At 37.9% G+C, this 14,887-nt stretch overlaps 1 protein-coding gene across 2 annotated transcripts in view; it reads right to left on the reverse strand.

The window, feature by feature from the left end:
* Positions 1-14,887, reverse strand: part of EMB2754 (Vacuolar sorting protein 39) — a 33,554-nt gene that overhangs the window by 2,952 nt on the left and 15,715 nt on the right. For both annotated transcript variants that reach the window (XR_013238942.1, XM_077369054.1), the window contains exons 6-12: positions 12,707-13,124; positions 11,632-11,961; positions 10,205-10,426; positions 9,042-9,284; positions 6,101-6,541; positions 4,915-5,013; positions 4,375-4,577 (exon numbers count right to left, since the gene is read on the reverse strand). Coding sequence is in view for 1 of the 2 variants with exons in the window: in XM_077369054.1 (XP_077225169.1) it covers positions 4,377-4,577; positions 4,915-5,013; positions 6,101-6,541; positions 9,042-9,284; positions 10,205-10,426; positions 11,632-11,961; positions 12,707-13,124 (1,954 nt within the window). In the remaining variant the exon portion in view is untranslated. The remainder of the gene's footprint in view (positions 1-4,374; positions 4,578-4,914; positions 5,014-6,100; positions 6,542-9,041; positions 9,285-10,204; positions 10,427-11,631; positions 11,962-12,706; positions 13,125-14,887) is intronic.

Below are 14,887 nucleotides of genomic sequence, written 5' to 3' on the forward strand. Positions count from 1 at the left end.
TCCTCGTACTTCGCAGGGCTAGATTCAATAATAGCTCCCATTTGTTCATGAACAGCCACCAAACCAGCTATCAACTCATCCATGTTATTTGGCCTCCCAACAATAGGAGTAGGGATAAGAAGCGGAACTTTGGGCCCTCGAAGAATGGTAAAAGCTACCAGCGGTGCCAGGGCCGATGTTATCACATTGCTCGGCAACCCTAGGCAGGGAGACCGTTGACCCTATGGGGTCCACGAATTCAAATTTCAAATTTCATCACCTAATAGCAGCGTCAGGTCACTTGCAGGGTATTGCGTCCTCCTCCTTTTTGTCCTTCCTATGAATGATGGCAGGGCCTTGGGATTTTCAAACCCTCCCAGTCTAGTTTGCCCTTTCCCCACGTCATAAGAACCTACTAAGAGAGGGCCCAGAAGGAGTAAACAGACTTCTTGGCATGTCAATTCTATGCGCCAAAAGCTACTGAAGTGTAGACTTACAAAGTTAAGGAAAGATCTGGGTATCAACAGGCCTGGGGCTTCTGGACTTCCCACTCAGGGAACATTTCCAGAATTTAGAAAGACGAAAAATGTGCGTCCAGGGAAACAAGGATTCAAAATAGATACATATGATTCCGTCGGGAGGTCATCTTGTGGAAGACTATCCAAGGACGAAAGGGGCACCCCCTTGAAATTCACAACAGAAGGGGTTGAGGCTTTAAAGACAAATAAAACGAGGTGCGTTGGAGCTCCCTTGTAACCCAATGTATGCGCCGTTTGTGGATGAAGGGGTGCCCCTCTTGGTTGGGGTAGGGGATTGTGTCTGGGAAGGTAATATCCTTTATTTCGATTGGATGAATGATTACTCTCATTTATCAAAGGAATGACTGAAACACTTGCTTTAAGACAAACCCCCAAGGAAATCTTCGAGACATGAGTAAAATATTCATTTCTTGGAACTTTAATATATGATGGGAAGCCGTAAAGAATTATCTTTATTGGGATGGCCGGATATGGCTACTACGGCACTATTAATATTCAAGTATGATAGAAGGAGATCTTGCACGCAATATTTAATGCGAGTTTGGACACCTGGCATATAGTCAGTAATCCCTCTGAGGCGGTTCATCATACCATCTCCCGTGTCTTCGTTTTCCCTCTATTATATCCGAATGGAGGAAAATCACATCTATACACAAGATTGGAAACCAAAATGCTTCGTCCTCTTATCGTCCGTCTTCTTCGAACCCCCTGGCTTCAGGCCAGAAGAGGAATCAACCGGTGGAATTATCGGAGATGGAGGACTCTTTGAGAAGGATGAAAGAGATGGTGTTTAATGAGGAACTAGCCTCCAAACAATCGCCCACGCATAGAGAAGTCATTAGAGAGTTTCTAAAACGTCAATGGAAGCTGTTTAAAGAGGCGGCCAACAGAAGGCCGGAAGTATTTTTTAGTTTGACTGGGTCACGCAATGTGAAAGAAACTCATTCTCCCATGCACAAACATCCCTTCTTCATCAAGGTGATGTCAGAGGAAAAAGCCGCAAGACTTCTTCAGTGGGAGGAGGATAAAGAGGTGGGGATTCAGAAATTGGAGACTATGATTTCTAGGAAGAAGGCATTAAGAGACAAAGAACCATCGGATGAGGAACTCTCAGTCAGCAGTCTTGATGAGGAGATATTTACTTCTGAAATAGTGATGCTCATATTAAGGGGAGCCACTATAGGAGGTTCTTCTCAGGGTTCTGGTTTTTAGTGTTTTCGAGGCATTTCCTTTTGAGTTTGGAAGGGTGGTCCTTGACAAATGGAAAATCTTAAGGATTTTTGGGTTTTTGGTTTCCTGGCGTCCTTGACGCTGTAAATATGTAGGGGACTATTGGTCCCTATATTCTGTAAATATTCGGTTCGATTTATAATATATATATATATATATATATATATATATATATATTTCGTCTTTCAAAAAAAGATCAAGCGGAACTTTTGAATTATGACCAAGAATAATTTGAAATAATGAGAAACCTATCATCTGATAGAGACAAAGCTATAGTCTGATTCTTGAAGCAATTAAACTAAAACTCAATCTTCGGAAGTAGAACGCCCCAATTGCCTATGACCTTCACTCGAGACCTCAAAATATTTGCCAATGTACGGTTCAGCACCTCTGTTTGATTATCGATTTGAGGATGATAAGAGCTGCTGAATTTTCGAGAAAACCCAAGTTTGCGCCACAGATTGTTCCAAAAGAAAGAAAAAATTTAGTGTCCTAATGGTCTGAAGTAATAGTATTTGGTAATATATGATACTGTACCACTTCTTTGAAGAATAAATCCACAATCTTACTAGCATTATATATGGATTTGCATGGGATGAAGTGCAACTTCTTTGAGAATAGATTGACAACCAAAAATGCTATCTCCACACCTTGAAATCTGAGGAAGATAATGTACAATATCCATGGAAACCTCCAGCCAAGGGAAAGAAGGAATGGGTAATGGCGTGGTATAAATGGGAATTAGTGGAAGTATCTTTGGACATTTGATAGATTCTACATTTATTTACAGAGAGAAATGTGACGATCCAAGCTCGACCAGAAGAATCTTTCTCATACTAATTCAATATTAGTGTCCTTTTCAAACTGTCCCACAAATTGTGTTTCTTTGATGATTAAGTTGTTGAAGAGACATGTTAGAAATGCACAAACAATTCTCCTTGAATAAATACCCATTCTCCACCAAGTAATTGGGATTAATTCTAAGTTCAACCCCGGCCACACTTTTTGCAAAAATGCTCATCTTCCATTTTTAAGTAACACAAAATACATCACCAGTCATTGACTTTACCAAAATACATCATTTTTAAGTAACACAAACCCAAATACATCACCAGTCATTGACTTTACCAAAATACATCTTCTGCTTAAGGCATCGACTACCATATATTTAGTACCGGACTTGTGCTCAAGAGAAAAGGTAAACTCCTACAAATAGTTAAGGCATTTAATATGTCTTGGGTTTAACTTATGTTGCCCGCTCAAATACTTAATGATTTAAATATAGTAAAAAAACCTGTGCATAAACCTTCGCTTCCTCTCTCTTATTACAATATGAAGAAGAAGAAAAAACAAAAGCCAACTAGAATGAAAAAAAAAACATATACCACCCTCCTCCCCCACCCCACCCCATCGACCACCTAAAGACCTAATTAGAATGGAATCCAAAAAGGAATAAAGAATTTCTGACTTTATAAACACTACCAATCCAATATATAAATTCTCTAAACTCAAAACAGAATTATAACATCTACATCAGTGGCACATTGAAGTGGGCCCTATTTGCGTCAAACAGTCTCACATTGAAGTGAGCCCTATCTGTGTCAGAATTTCCCTCACAAACAGTAGAAACTTCTCTCTTCTTGTGTTCATGCTTCTGGTCAATTTCTAGGTCACAAAAAGTCCCTGCCTTGGCTCTCCTCGGCTAGGTTTCACCAACCTTCGGATATTCTAAGTTCCGCACGTGTTGATCAACCTCATCCTCAACCTCAATAAGAGGGTGTACTACATCAAAGCTAAAAGAACTAGAAATGCCACAGACTTGTTGTAAGGGTTCTAAGTATTTTCCTATTCTTGTTATATGGGTTCTAAGTATTTTCCTATTGGTCTTTCCAATGGCTATTCCAAACTTTACATACCAAAAATGGAGGACATTGGCCATAGTAGGCAATAAATCATTTTTCCGCACCGCCTGATAATTGGCAAGAATACCAGAGAGGGAGTACCAGTCTTAGTAGAAGATTCTGCTAACTACAGGTTGACTGGTATGATACAAGTATTGATTCTCTCAATTTCAGTTCAGTTGATGTCCACTATAGATTTAAAGCTCACAGACAGTCTACGAGCAACACTCAATATATCAATACTTCCCTGACATTTATTATCATAATTTAATAGCAAAATACAGTTACTATTTTTCTTTTCATAATGTTGTGGTAATCATACTTTCTACAGTATGAAGTTCCATTTTCTCCATCAATTCAATTTTTAGAGCTCTGAAATTTGAAATCTCACTTTAATTGGTGCATGAACCTTCAACTAAGGGTGTTGCTCAGAGTTTGAAATCTCACATTACCGTTCAATCTAATTCCTAATAAATTGCAATTGATTAGGCAAACTAATTAGACTGAGCTATTTCTCTTTTAATTTCACTGAAATATAGTGAACTCCAAACCATGTCAAGCACTAAATGGGAACCAGGTATTTTGCTCTGGGTGCTAAAATAGATCATTCCTAGTTTTTTCACTGCGGCTCCTGGTCCCTGCCATGTCTGGTAACTAACCTGCCACAGTCAAGTCAAGTTGAAAACCCTTCAATGAGATGGAATAGATTTTTAGATTTTTCTTACCTCTATCCCCGCTTCTTTAGCGGTGTGCCTCTCACGGCTTTTATACTTTGGGAATCTCGGAAGCAAACGAAATGCACTAGTGTTTTCCCATTAGGGTAGACAGCAAAAACGCTGCCCCCAATTCGTTTGTTGCAAAGAGAACACATGCTATCACTGGTAATCTTCACAACTGTTCCCCTATGCTTATAAAGCTCGTCTTTCACCTGTAACAAGAAATAAATAAGATAATTTGTGAACAAAAAGCATTGTTTCCAAGTACTTTGAATAACAGAATAGGTTGTGGTCTTATACGACTTAAAACTTGACCTAGCACTCACAAACTCACTGACTTGAATCGGCTTGTTCTAAAGGCCAGGTTGGCCTTGTTTCCATAAAACCAAAGAAAACGTGATTGAGGCACTTGAAAATACAAAAAATTGGACATCAATGTAGGCTTTTTGAATTTGAAAAACTCTAGTGAGTTTCAAGTCAACATGGATTTGGAATTTTACTGAATCACCATTCAGTCTCAAAATTACACAAATTCAAACACAGACATACCTGCAAGTTCTCACTGTGTCTCAGGCTCCTAATCACTGAAAAGTTGCGGCGACCTTCACTAGATTTCTTCAGGAGGGGTTCAAGAAAAGGAAGCAAGTTCTGTGAACAATAAAGAATCCAAAGATCATGCCTAAAATGGATATTGGAAAAACCAAAACTACACAATGGAGTTTTTAACAGAAAAAAAGAAGAGAGAGAGAACAACAAGATAAAATTGACGAGGCTCTCCCCGAATGAGAGCATGTAGTTCTACAACAAAATATTGCCAAAACGTAGCAAATCAGGATTCAAGCAGATAAAAAGATACCTATCCAACAAAAATGATGCAATTTTCAAAACGTTTCTATGTTCATAGAAACTTGTTTTGTACAATTAAGACTTTAGGGCACAAGCCCAATTATGTTTTCCCTTTGTTTTGTTTTTTTTTTTTGAATGGTTATGTTTTCCCTTTGTTAAGTGAATTTAATACACTAGGTCTTGTAAAGTGAATTTCATACACTAAGTCACTAACTATATGGTTTCAACCAATTTGAAATATTTATATGTTGCATATCATGTAACATGTCTTAAAATGACATCATAGAACCGTATGGCTGTGCCTGCTTCTCAAGGTACCTGATAATTCATAACCATGTTCAAGTTACATGGAGCAAGTAGTTGGCCACCAAATTCAGCAATAAAGTGCAACATATCAGCCTATTGGATTGCAAACCATATACTAAAAGAGCCACCAATTTTTGCAAATGTGGAAGATAATTAAAAGCGACGGAGTGAGCATTCTTGTTGCTACAAACAGTATATTTCAGCAGCCATATAAAGCAGATAGGATACTTTTAGGCTTTAAGCCATGTCAATACTCAAAACATATCAAAAGACGGATTGACATTGAAGGGCACAGTTTAATCTAGTTTTCCTAATTTTCAAAATATTTCCATTTCTTCCATATGTTTTGGGTGATTTTCTATTTATTAAATCACATTTTATTTTCTGTTAATTAAATAATATTTTATTATCTGTTTATTATATCATATTTAATATCTTCACACGTTCGTAGATGCACTGAAATAGTAGGCATCATGAAGATGCCATTTATGACCTCGCCTATCCTCATCCAAGTTACAGAGTTTCAGCAATTTTCATAAGAAATAAGGAGCATTCTAGAAGAATCTCTTAAATCAATTCATACCTGTAGCTTTGTCTCTCTTGGTAGGAGTTTGAGGGCCTGAGCTCCATTGATCCTATCCCACTTTTGGCTCAAGAGATGCAAGGCTTCATCAAGCATAATACAACTTCCGTCCTCATTTGGTTCATCTCCATCACCATCACTCCGCCCACTATCAGTGCTACTAGGACTGATGTGAATGTCCTCTGCTCCCTCTATCTCAGCAATTTTCTTAGCTACACGGGTCCCTTTGGGTTTGACCGGACCAACCTTTTGATTGCTAGAATTCTGGTATGATACAAGATTCTCAATTCGTCGTTCAAATTCCTTTGTTGTCCTCTGAGGATTAAGATAGATTTGAAGAAGAGTGACATAAATGCTAGTATGCGATTTCGAAGAAGGTTGGTGCTGGCCGGTCTCATAAACACGGTCACAGTAGGATAATGCCAATTCAGGTACATGAAGCTACACAATTCAACACCAGAAGAGCTTTGATTATTAGGGAACTACTTAAGCGTCAACTATTAGAAACTCAAAATGACATGGCAATATACTGATGCAAATGATGGAACTTCTTCAAAAGAATAACATCAATTAAAAATCTGATACACAGATATGTGCGCACACGCGCGTAGTTCTAAACTGAAGGGTGCCCTTGCAAAACCCAGCCGCAAAGGCGCCCCATTGGATCCATGTCACCCAACCGCATTTATAGCGGCACTGAAAATGCAAAATTAAAGTAATGATAAATGTGGTTGGGTGACACAGATCCATTGGGTTTGTAAGGACACTATATATATATATATATAGCAGAAGAGAAAAGGAAACATTTATTTGAATTTCTTCCAAAATTACAGAACTTTTTTTTGCTTTTGTTAACAAAGGCCCCCATTAAAGCCCCATATTTTCAATCCTACCCCCTTCACAATACCTATTTTACCCTTCTTTATGATTTTTTTATTATACATTTTGTCCACAAAGACAACATGGTGGCGTGTTTTCTTTGCAAAATTACGGATTGGGTGCATATGTTACATAATACTACGGATTTTTTATAACATATTACATAATACTACGGATTCAGGACACCTTTAAAAATATTGACGAATTCCGGGCACCTTAAGAGGAACAACAATTATGGAGACCTCTATAGATTGGAGGGCTAGGATCAGCCTATGGAAATGATTTTACGGGCACAACCTATTTATGTTGTGTTCCATCACATGGACGGTTTGGATCACCCTATGATGTGGTCCGTACAGTTCTTTGTATGCCCGTGCATCGCACGGGATTTTTTACTAGTGTATGTGTGTCTATATATATATATATATATATATATATATGAAATGGTTTGTGTGCAGCTGCACAAATAAGCTATCTGTGCATGGCAGCACAAACCATAGTGGGGGCCACATTTTTGGGGGGGTCCAAAGCATTCATTTGGAAGGCCCTTCCATGGATAGGGTGTGTACCAAAAATCAGCCCTATAGGATCATCCTAACCCAATCAAAGTTGGAGGGGAAAATGGACAGACATTGTTTCTACCCATTTTTTCCCTCGACAAATGGTAGGGTTAGGATGATCCTAAAGGGCTGATTTTTGGTACACATCCAGCAGTAGCGTGTGCCAGCACATAATGAAAATAAGGCATGAGATATCCCCCCCCTTTTGTTTACTTGGGACATCCCCATTTAATATATTTATAGCTATTCAGGCTATCCCAAATTCCCAAGTAAAAAAGGGCTGAATATATCATTTCCCTTTAAAAATTCAATTATCGCCTATATTTTTTCAACTTTTGAGTCCCACACAGGACATGATCGTATGGCATGATTCAACGGCTCGTATCTCTTGCATCTTTAAGCACTAGGAAAGAGAAAAAGTGAAACAGTCTTTTCTTCTTTGAAACCTCTTCTTTTCAATGTGAAAACAACCAACAAAACCAGGCGGTGAAAACAAATTTTTGCTAAGCGACGGTGAAAGGCGTTTGTGCAAGAAATCAAGTAGGGCTTTTCTCCGGATGAATGTGAATCAACTCCCTACCAAAATGTATAGGTAAGATTTTATAGTTGCCCTTGTTTTTTTCTTTTTTTTTTTTCTGAATCAACTCTCTGCACATGAAATCTTGTTTTTTTTCTTTTTCCTGAATCATCCTCGTTCGACATGACTCAGACTCGGCCGAGTCTGTGACTCCTTGATGCGGCCACCACCATTCCGAGTCGACTCGGCCGAGTTCTGACCCGAGTCAACGAGTTTTTAAACACTGATTTGTCCACAATCTGCCCATTTTTGTCCTCCACAAATGGAGGGGTTAGGATGATCCTATGGAGCTGATTTTTGGTACACACCCTATCTATGATAAGGCCTTGCAAATGAATGGTTTGGATCACCACAGAAAATGCGGGACCCATGTGATTGGGGCGCTTAAGCTCACCATAAGTTTGGTGAGCTTAAGCTCACCAACACTTTCCTCATATATATATATATATATATATATATATATATATATATATATATATATATATATATATAAATAATAGGCACTTCAGAATCATGAATACTACGACTTCTAGATCTAAGACGCTGCAAAGACAAAAGACTGACATGCTATGAGTTGTCTACTTCGGTCCTCGGCAGGAGGTCCAGAGTGGCGGACAGGATTTCAGCCCCTAGTATACTTTGTCTTTGTCAACTCGTTTCTTGAAAGAGAGGAGCTTCATCGTTTTGAGAGAGAGAGAGAGAGAGAGAGAGAGAGGCATTCTTATTTATTTCTTTTATTAGTGTTTTTAGTGTTGTTTCCAAAAAAAATCTATCACTAGAAAAGTGTTCAATAGGTCGAAAAAATATTAGAAGTTAATAATGGGTGGTTTTAGTATAACAAACAAGAGGGATTTTGGTTGAGAAAATCTGGTCAAGGGAAGTTTAGTAATTTTCTCTATATTAACTTACAAGAGAAGTATAATACCTTGTGGACATAAATAGATAACGCAAGCTGGTGTTGATTCATTTTCCCTAGTAAAATTGCACGTTCCTCATACAAACCATCTGATGGGATGCGCTTTAACAGGACCTCCGCATTATATCCTGAGATGCTCTCCAAAGCAGACAATAATTTCTTCCGAGTTGGACAATAAACTTTCTCATCCCACTTTTGTTGAGCCATAAGTTCTGCATACCAGTCAAGCACTTCCGATAGATAAATTTGCACCTGGCATACATCAGTCCTCAATCAATGAATGGGACTTCCAAAATTGCAACCACTAAAAATCTCACATTGAAAATGCGAAAACACCAGTAAATCAATAATACAAGTGAGAAGAATGCATAATTCACAATCAAAATAAGCACCCAGCATATAGAGAAATGCCGAAATCTGATATATTAAAAAAAATTGGGTTTATATTGGGAAAAACGATAAAAATTTATTTTTAAAAATATATAAATATATAAATTTAAGGAAAAATATAAAATAACAATATCGTAAAAAAATCGGGATAATATCTCAATATTTTATGATAAAAATGAAAATATCGCTATATTTTTAAAATATCGGGATTATTTTGGGATTTTGTCATTTTATCAAAATGTCGCGATAAAAACGCAATATTTTGAAAATATCGGAGATATTTGTGACACAGAATGTAAGAGATGCTGAGGTACCCTCTGCAATATGATTAAACTCCTCACGGATACATGGATACAAGGAAGTATAATCCTTACGCTAGTAATTAAAATGATATGGTTCAGTCAAAAAGATTCTCCAGTCCCACCCCCCATTTCCTCTATCCAATGGTGATTCGTCCTCAAGTACTAAGATATAGAAGAGCTTCCTTCTTCCTAAGATCATTTCATATTTATACAAAAGAAAACTTGAAGGCTGAGATTTAGTAAATATGGATAAATTCTACTGATAAGTGTAATCTTATGAGAAGGCACAGCACAACTGATCTGCGGTTGCAGCTTATTGGACTTCTTTTTATGACATAGGGTATCCCCCCCCAATTTATAGGAGCTTATTCGACTTTGCCATGCCTGTTTTTTGAACATTTTTCTATTAACAAGTATGCCTGTCCAAAATAATAATAATAAAATCTCAAAAAGGATTATGAAGAGGAGAATTCATCACACCAGTTCATTCTGCAGATTCATAGACACGCCACTGTCATTCATCCCAAGCATAAGCTCTAAGTATGTAGGCTGCATGTTTGGCGCGTGCTGTTTTAAGTAAGAATTGACTAAGTCTGCCGGGATATTTCCAGACAAAAAGAGCTCAATGGTTTGCATTGGACAGCTTTCAAGAGCATGCATTGAGAATTCCAAAACAAGCATAGGATCTGTTCCACAAAGAGGCTGCATATGAAAATCCATAAAAATCATGTTAGAAATTGAGAACCATAGACTGCCAACCAAGCTTATCAGCCCTTAGTATTTTAACCTTATAGATCTCAAAGGAATGCGTGCAGTCAAAACCAACCAATCCTTGGCACAGATTTGGGTATTGGAAAGCCAAGAGTCCAGAGTACACAAATTAATGGAATGAGAGGACGGACAAAATTTCAGTTTTTTCTGGGTACAAAGGTATTTTGGAAGAAAATTGGGTTCACAGTGCCTTTTAACTTCGGAACCTCTAAATGCTATAATGAAAATAATTTTCTTCCTAAGTACGCTTGTAAACACTGGTTTGTATTGGGTTCTGCATCCTGCCAGAAGTGGCACAAAAAGAAAATTCAGCTTTTATTTAGGCTACTGATATTGACACAACCATGTTTAGATAATGGGACGACTCACTTTGTCTTGCAATTCTATGATTGGCTACTGATAGCCTTTTACAGCTGGTTAAAAATTGTAAAACAAGGTGAGTTTGTCCCATTAACAAAATGTGGTCGTGTTGATATCAGTCCCCTTTATTTATTTATATGACTTCAGAAAATGCACTAGTGAACAAACCAACAAATTAAAAAGATTAGGAGGAATCTGCCTGTAGAAAATGTAATAGTACTGGTACTTTTAGTGGGAAACAAAACCAATTTCAAAAGGCCAGTCCTAAGTTTCTCTTGGAAATCATTAAAACATAGAATATATTTAAGTGAAGAGAGAGTCTGCGGCTGCGCACCTTTGCATGCAGACAGTGACACATGGTAAGGAATGAATTACCAACCACTATTCTGGGGTACGTATAAAGTGAGGTGGGTCACAAAGGTGGAAAATGCAAAGGTGCTAAACTTTCTTAGTGAATATACCTATAGTATGGTTATTATGAAATCAGCAAAGGAGGGTCCACACCCAACATTTTCTGTTTTGATTTTAGGTGTTTCCAGAAAAATCTGAGTTGTGCATTAGTGAATTTGCTTTGAAAGTAGAAAAGGCAAAGCTTTTTACTGGAGCAAAGAAGCTCCCTGTGTAATAAATATCCATGAGCATCATTCAAAAAAATCGAGGAAAGTTAAAGAAATAATGGAAAAACTTTGCAGTTCTTTTGAATTGCTTTAAAAAGTTTAATGATTTTTCTTTTTTACTTCCGCTCGAAAAATATCAAGTACTGAGCAACTATATACCTTGAGATACTCAATAATCATTTCTGTTGTGAATTTCTGGCCAAGCTCGGGTTGTGTCTGTTCTGTGTTTGATTGCTCCACTAGTTGATTGAGAAGTTTGAGAGCTTCATGGTGCATTTCATTGCACTTGAATAGTTCTAACAAGGCCGTGTAACAATTCCTTTGCCGCAGAAATTGCTCACAAATTTTTATACAACAATAGTTGGGAACCTTCAATAACCCTAATGCAGCTGAAGATTGTCCAGTAAGAAGAAGAGCTTGGATGAGTGCCGTATCCAGTATACCTGCTGTCTCCCTAGCACTTGAGTTAATATGGATGTGACCACGGCTCTGAGGGATCATAGAAACCCTGGTTAGAGAACTGAAGTACCACAAACTGTTACACTCAGAGAAGTGGTGAGAGATTTATCTACTTGTGTATTCATTAACACATTCTATGGGTAATGAATATTAGACACGGACCGGTTTTTGGTGTGCACCAACACTTTGGTACAACAATAATGTGTTTATATGTAGAATTTTTTATTTTATTTTTTTGGTAGGTAAGCTGGGATTGAACCTGCGACCTCAAGGTTGAGATACAAAGGCTCAACCATTGAGCTACAAGCCCAAGCCCAAAACCCAGGTGTACGGAGCACTTTTTTTTGTAGGTAAATTGGGATTGAACCTCCGTCCTCCAAGTTGAAGAACAAAGCCTAGACCATAGAGCTAGAGGCTTAATCCCGGTTTACATATAGAATATTATATATGATATAATGATTATATTTGAGAGAGAGAGAGAGAGAGAGAGACTTAAACAGTATAAATCGCATACATAAGTAAAAAACGAGAAAATAAATATATACATTTAGATTTTGTCCAAATTGCTAAGTCAATGTGTGTCCGACATGGCAATGTACAAAAATGAAGTGTCCTAGTTATATAGTCTACGAGTATCAATTTAAAGCTATTATGATCATTCACCAAATAGTATACCAACAAAGGTACCCAGCAACGGGTTTCACATTACAATACCATGAAAAATTCATACTGCAAGCAAAAGAAAACAGCTGAGCAAGCAAAACAAGTTCCCTACCTTGCTTGAACTTTTCAACCAGTTAGAATCATATGTATTTAAACTGCCTTGCACAACCTCGTTTGTTATCTCAGCAGTGGCCCTTTCAATAATAGCATATCTCTTCTTTTGCAGAAACTTGATGAGACCCATCAGAGCATTGTGGCTCATTTTCTTGAATTCAAGAGCTGATCTATCATCAGATTCCTGTGACGGAGATGATGATTCCATCTCATCTGATGCATCAGACGAAACTCTCGAGGGATATGTCACATCTGATGTAAAGTCCAGAACCTTCCCGGGCTCAGAAACCGCTAGGGTTTTTGGAAGAATTATAGATGGATACAAAGATAGTACATGGGTGATATCGACTGAAGAAGCCAAAAATTGTTCCATTGCCTCTTCATAGCTCCCATTGTCAAACAGATAGTGTCCATATCTGAACAAACAACCAATCACGGCGATTAAATTAGTAGAAGAAATTCCCAAAAAAGAACCCAAACAAGTTAGTGCTTAGAATTTATGGTGATAAAAAGTTTACAAGATCAGGATAGACCCTTGTCGAGCACTAGGCTTTTGGAAGAATGGTGGTAAAGATAAATGACATGGTCCGATTAATGCCAAATATTCTTATGATGAATAAATGAAGCAAATTTTATAAAGATTTTGGCTTAGATAATGTTAAAGTGGCACATACCAATATCATTTGTTCATTCATTTACCAATAGGATATGTCAGAACAAAATAATCAGTGAAGTTTCAAATGTACGCAACAAAATTAATCAGTCAAGTTTATAATGTATACGACTTTCATTGTCTACTCTAACCTAAGTGCCGTAGTTGAAGTAAATGAAACTAAAGTAAATGCCATTTCTACCAAGCACGATTCTCAGCATGTACGCGATAAAAAATTCACACAAGCACATTCAAAAGGAAATATATTATTGGAGATCCAGAGATATTTCACTGTTTTACTGTCTCCTGAATCCAGGTAATTAGTAATTACTGCTGACTGAAGAGAGCCTATGGGAGATTTGGATTGATTCTATTCAGGCAGGAAAGTCGTTTAAGAAGCTGAGAAGAATGGCTGAGATTCATCAAACACTACGCTTCCCCTCTCTTCTCTGGTTGAGGCAGACCTAATCAATCTCAGAGGCAACATGTATCTGTGTAGGAAGCCATATAGCAACCAAAGCTAAACGGAATGCTTCGACCCTTCCAGGATCTCTTCATTTTAGAAAAACAAAGCCGGATCACCACGTGAGGTCTTCGCAGGCTTCTCAACTCCCAAGAACCCAAGAACAGCTTCAGAAGGTAAATGTTCCTGGTTACAGCAGAAATAAAACTTTCACCTGTAGACAGTTTGCTGCCCTCATTGCCTCGCATGCTGGCCAAAGTAGGAGGGATCACAACCTGAGAGATAGGGAACCAAGAGACTGCCGCACCTCCGCTAGATCGCAAAGGGGGAATTCCTCATCCAAACCAGAAGATGGGCCAGCAGATCTAGCACCAGGAACTGCAACCACCTAAAGCGGGGGAGGAAGGGGAAACTCCACCAGGGGAGGTTCCACTGGATTTACCATGCCCCTCGCCAAGGCTTAACAACAAATGGTTGGAGGGCTTACCTAACTAAACCAATCACGCGTTGAGAGAAAAAACGCCTAGAAAGTGTTTTTCGGCGAGTAATTTCTTTACTTAAAGATGAAAACCCAGTTTGACGCCCATTTTCTATTGGATTCTGATGGGAAGGCCAGATTCATCAACAGATGGGCTGTTGGATTTGCTTAACGGCCAGTACAATTCACATGATCGTCAGTAATTGACATATTGTTACATTTATGGAGAAATCAAATTGCTACTAATGAGATCAAAACAATTAGTTTCCTACCCATTGTTGACTTGGTGGGGACATTAACCAACCTAAAAACACATTTAATTTACGGATCACACTACGTTTCCTACATCTTCGTGTACTAATGAAAGAACTTCAGTGATTGTTTGGAATTATACACACATGTCAGCATGAATGCAAGACGATGCAAACAAAGGATCAGCACATACATTGCCCAAAAAGAATTATGAACATACATAAATCCAATACAAAATAGAAAATACATATAGTATATACTGGAAATTGATAAATAATACACTCATTTGCATTTAATCAAAGGAGATAAAGATAACATTCTTGGAAAGATTCCC

This window comes from Tasmannia lanceolata, unplaced genomic scaffold (assembly GCF_043159265.1).
Source record: "Tasmannia lanceolata isolate RefF3 unplaced genomic scaffold, GAP_Taslan_0.1 ptg000026l, whole genome shotgun sequence".
NCBI lineage: Eukaryota > Viridiplantae > Streptophyta > Magnoliopsida > Canellales > Winteraceae > Tasmannia > Tasmannia lanceolata.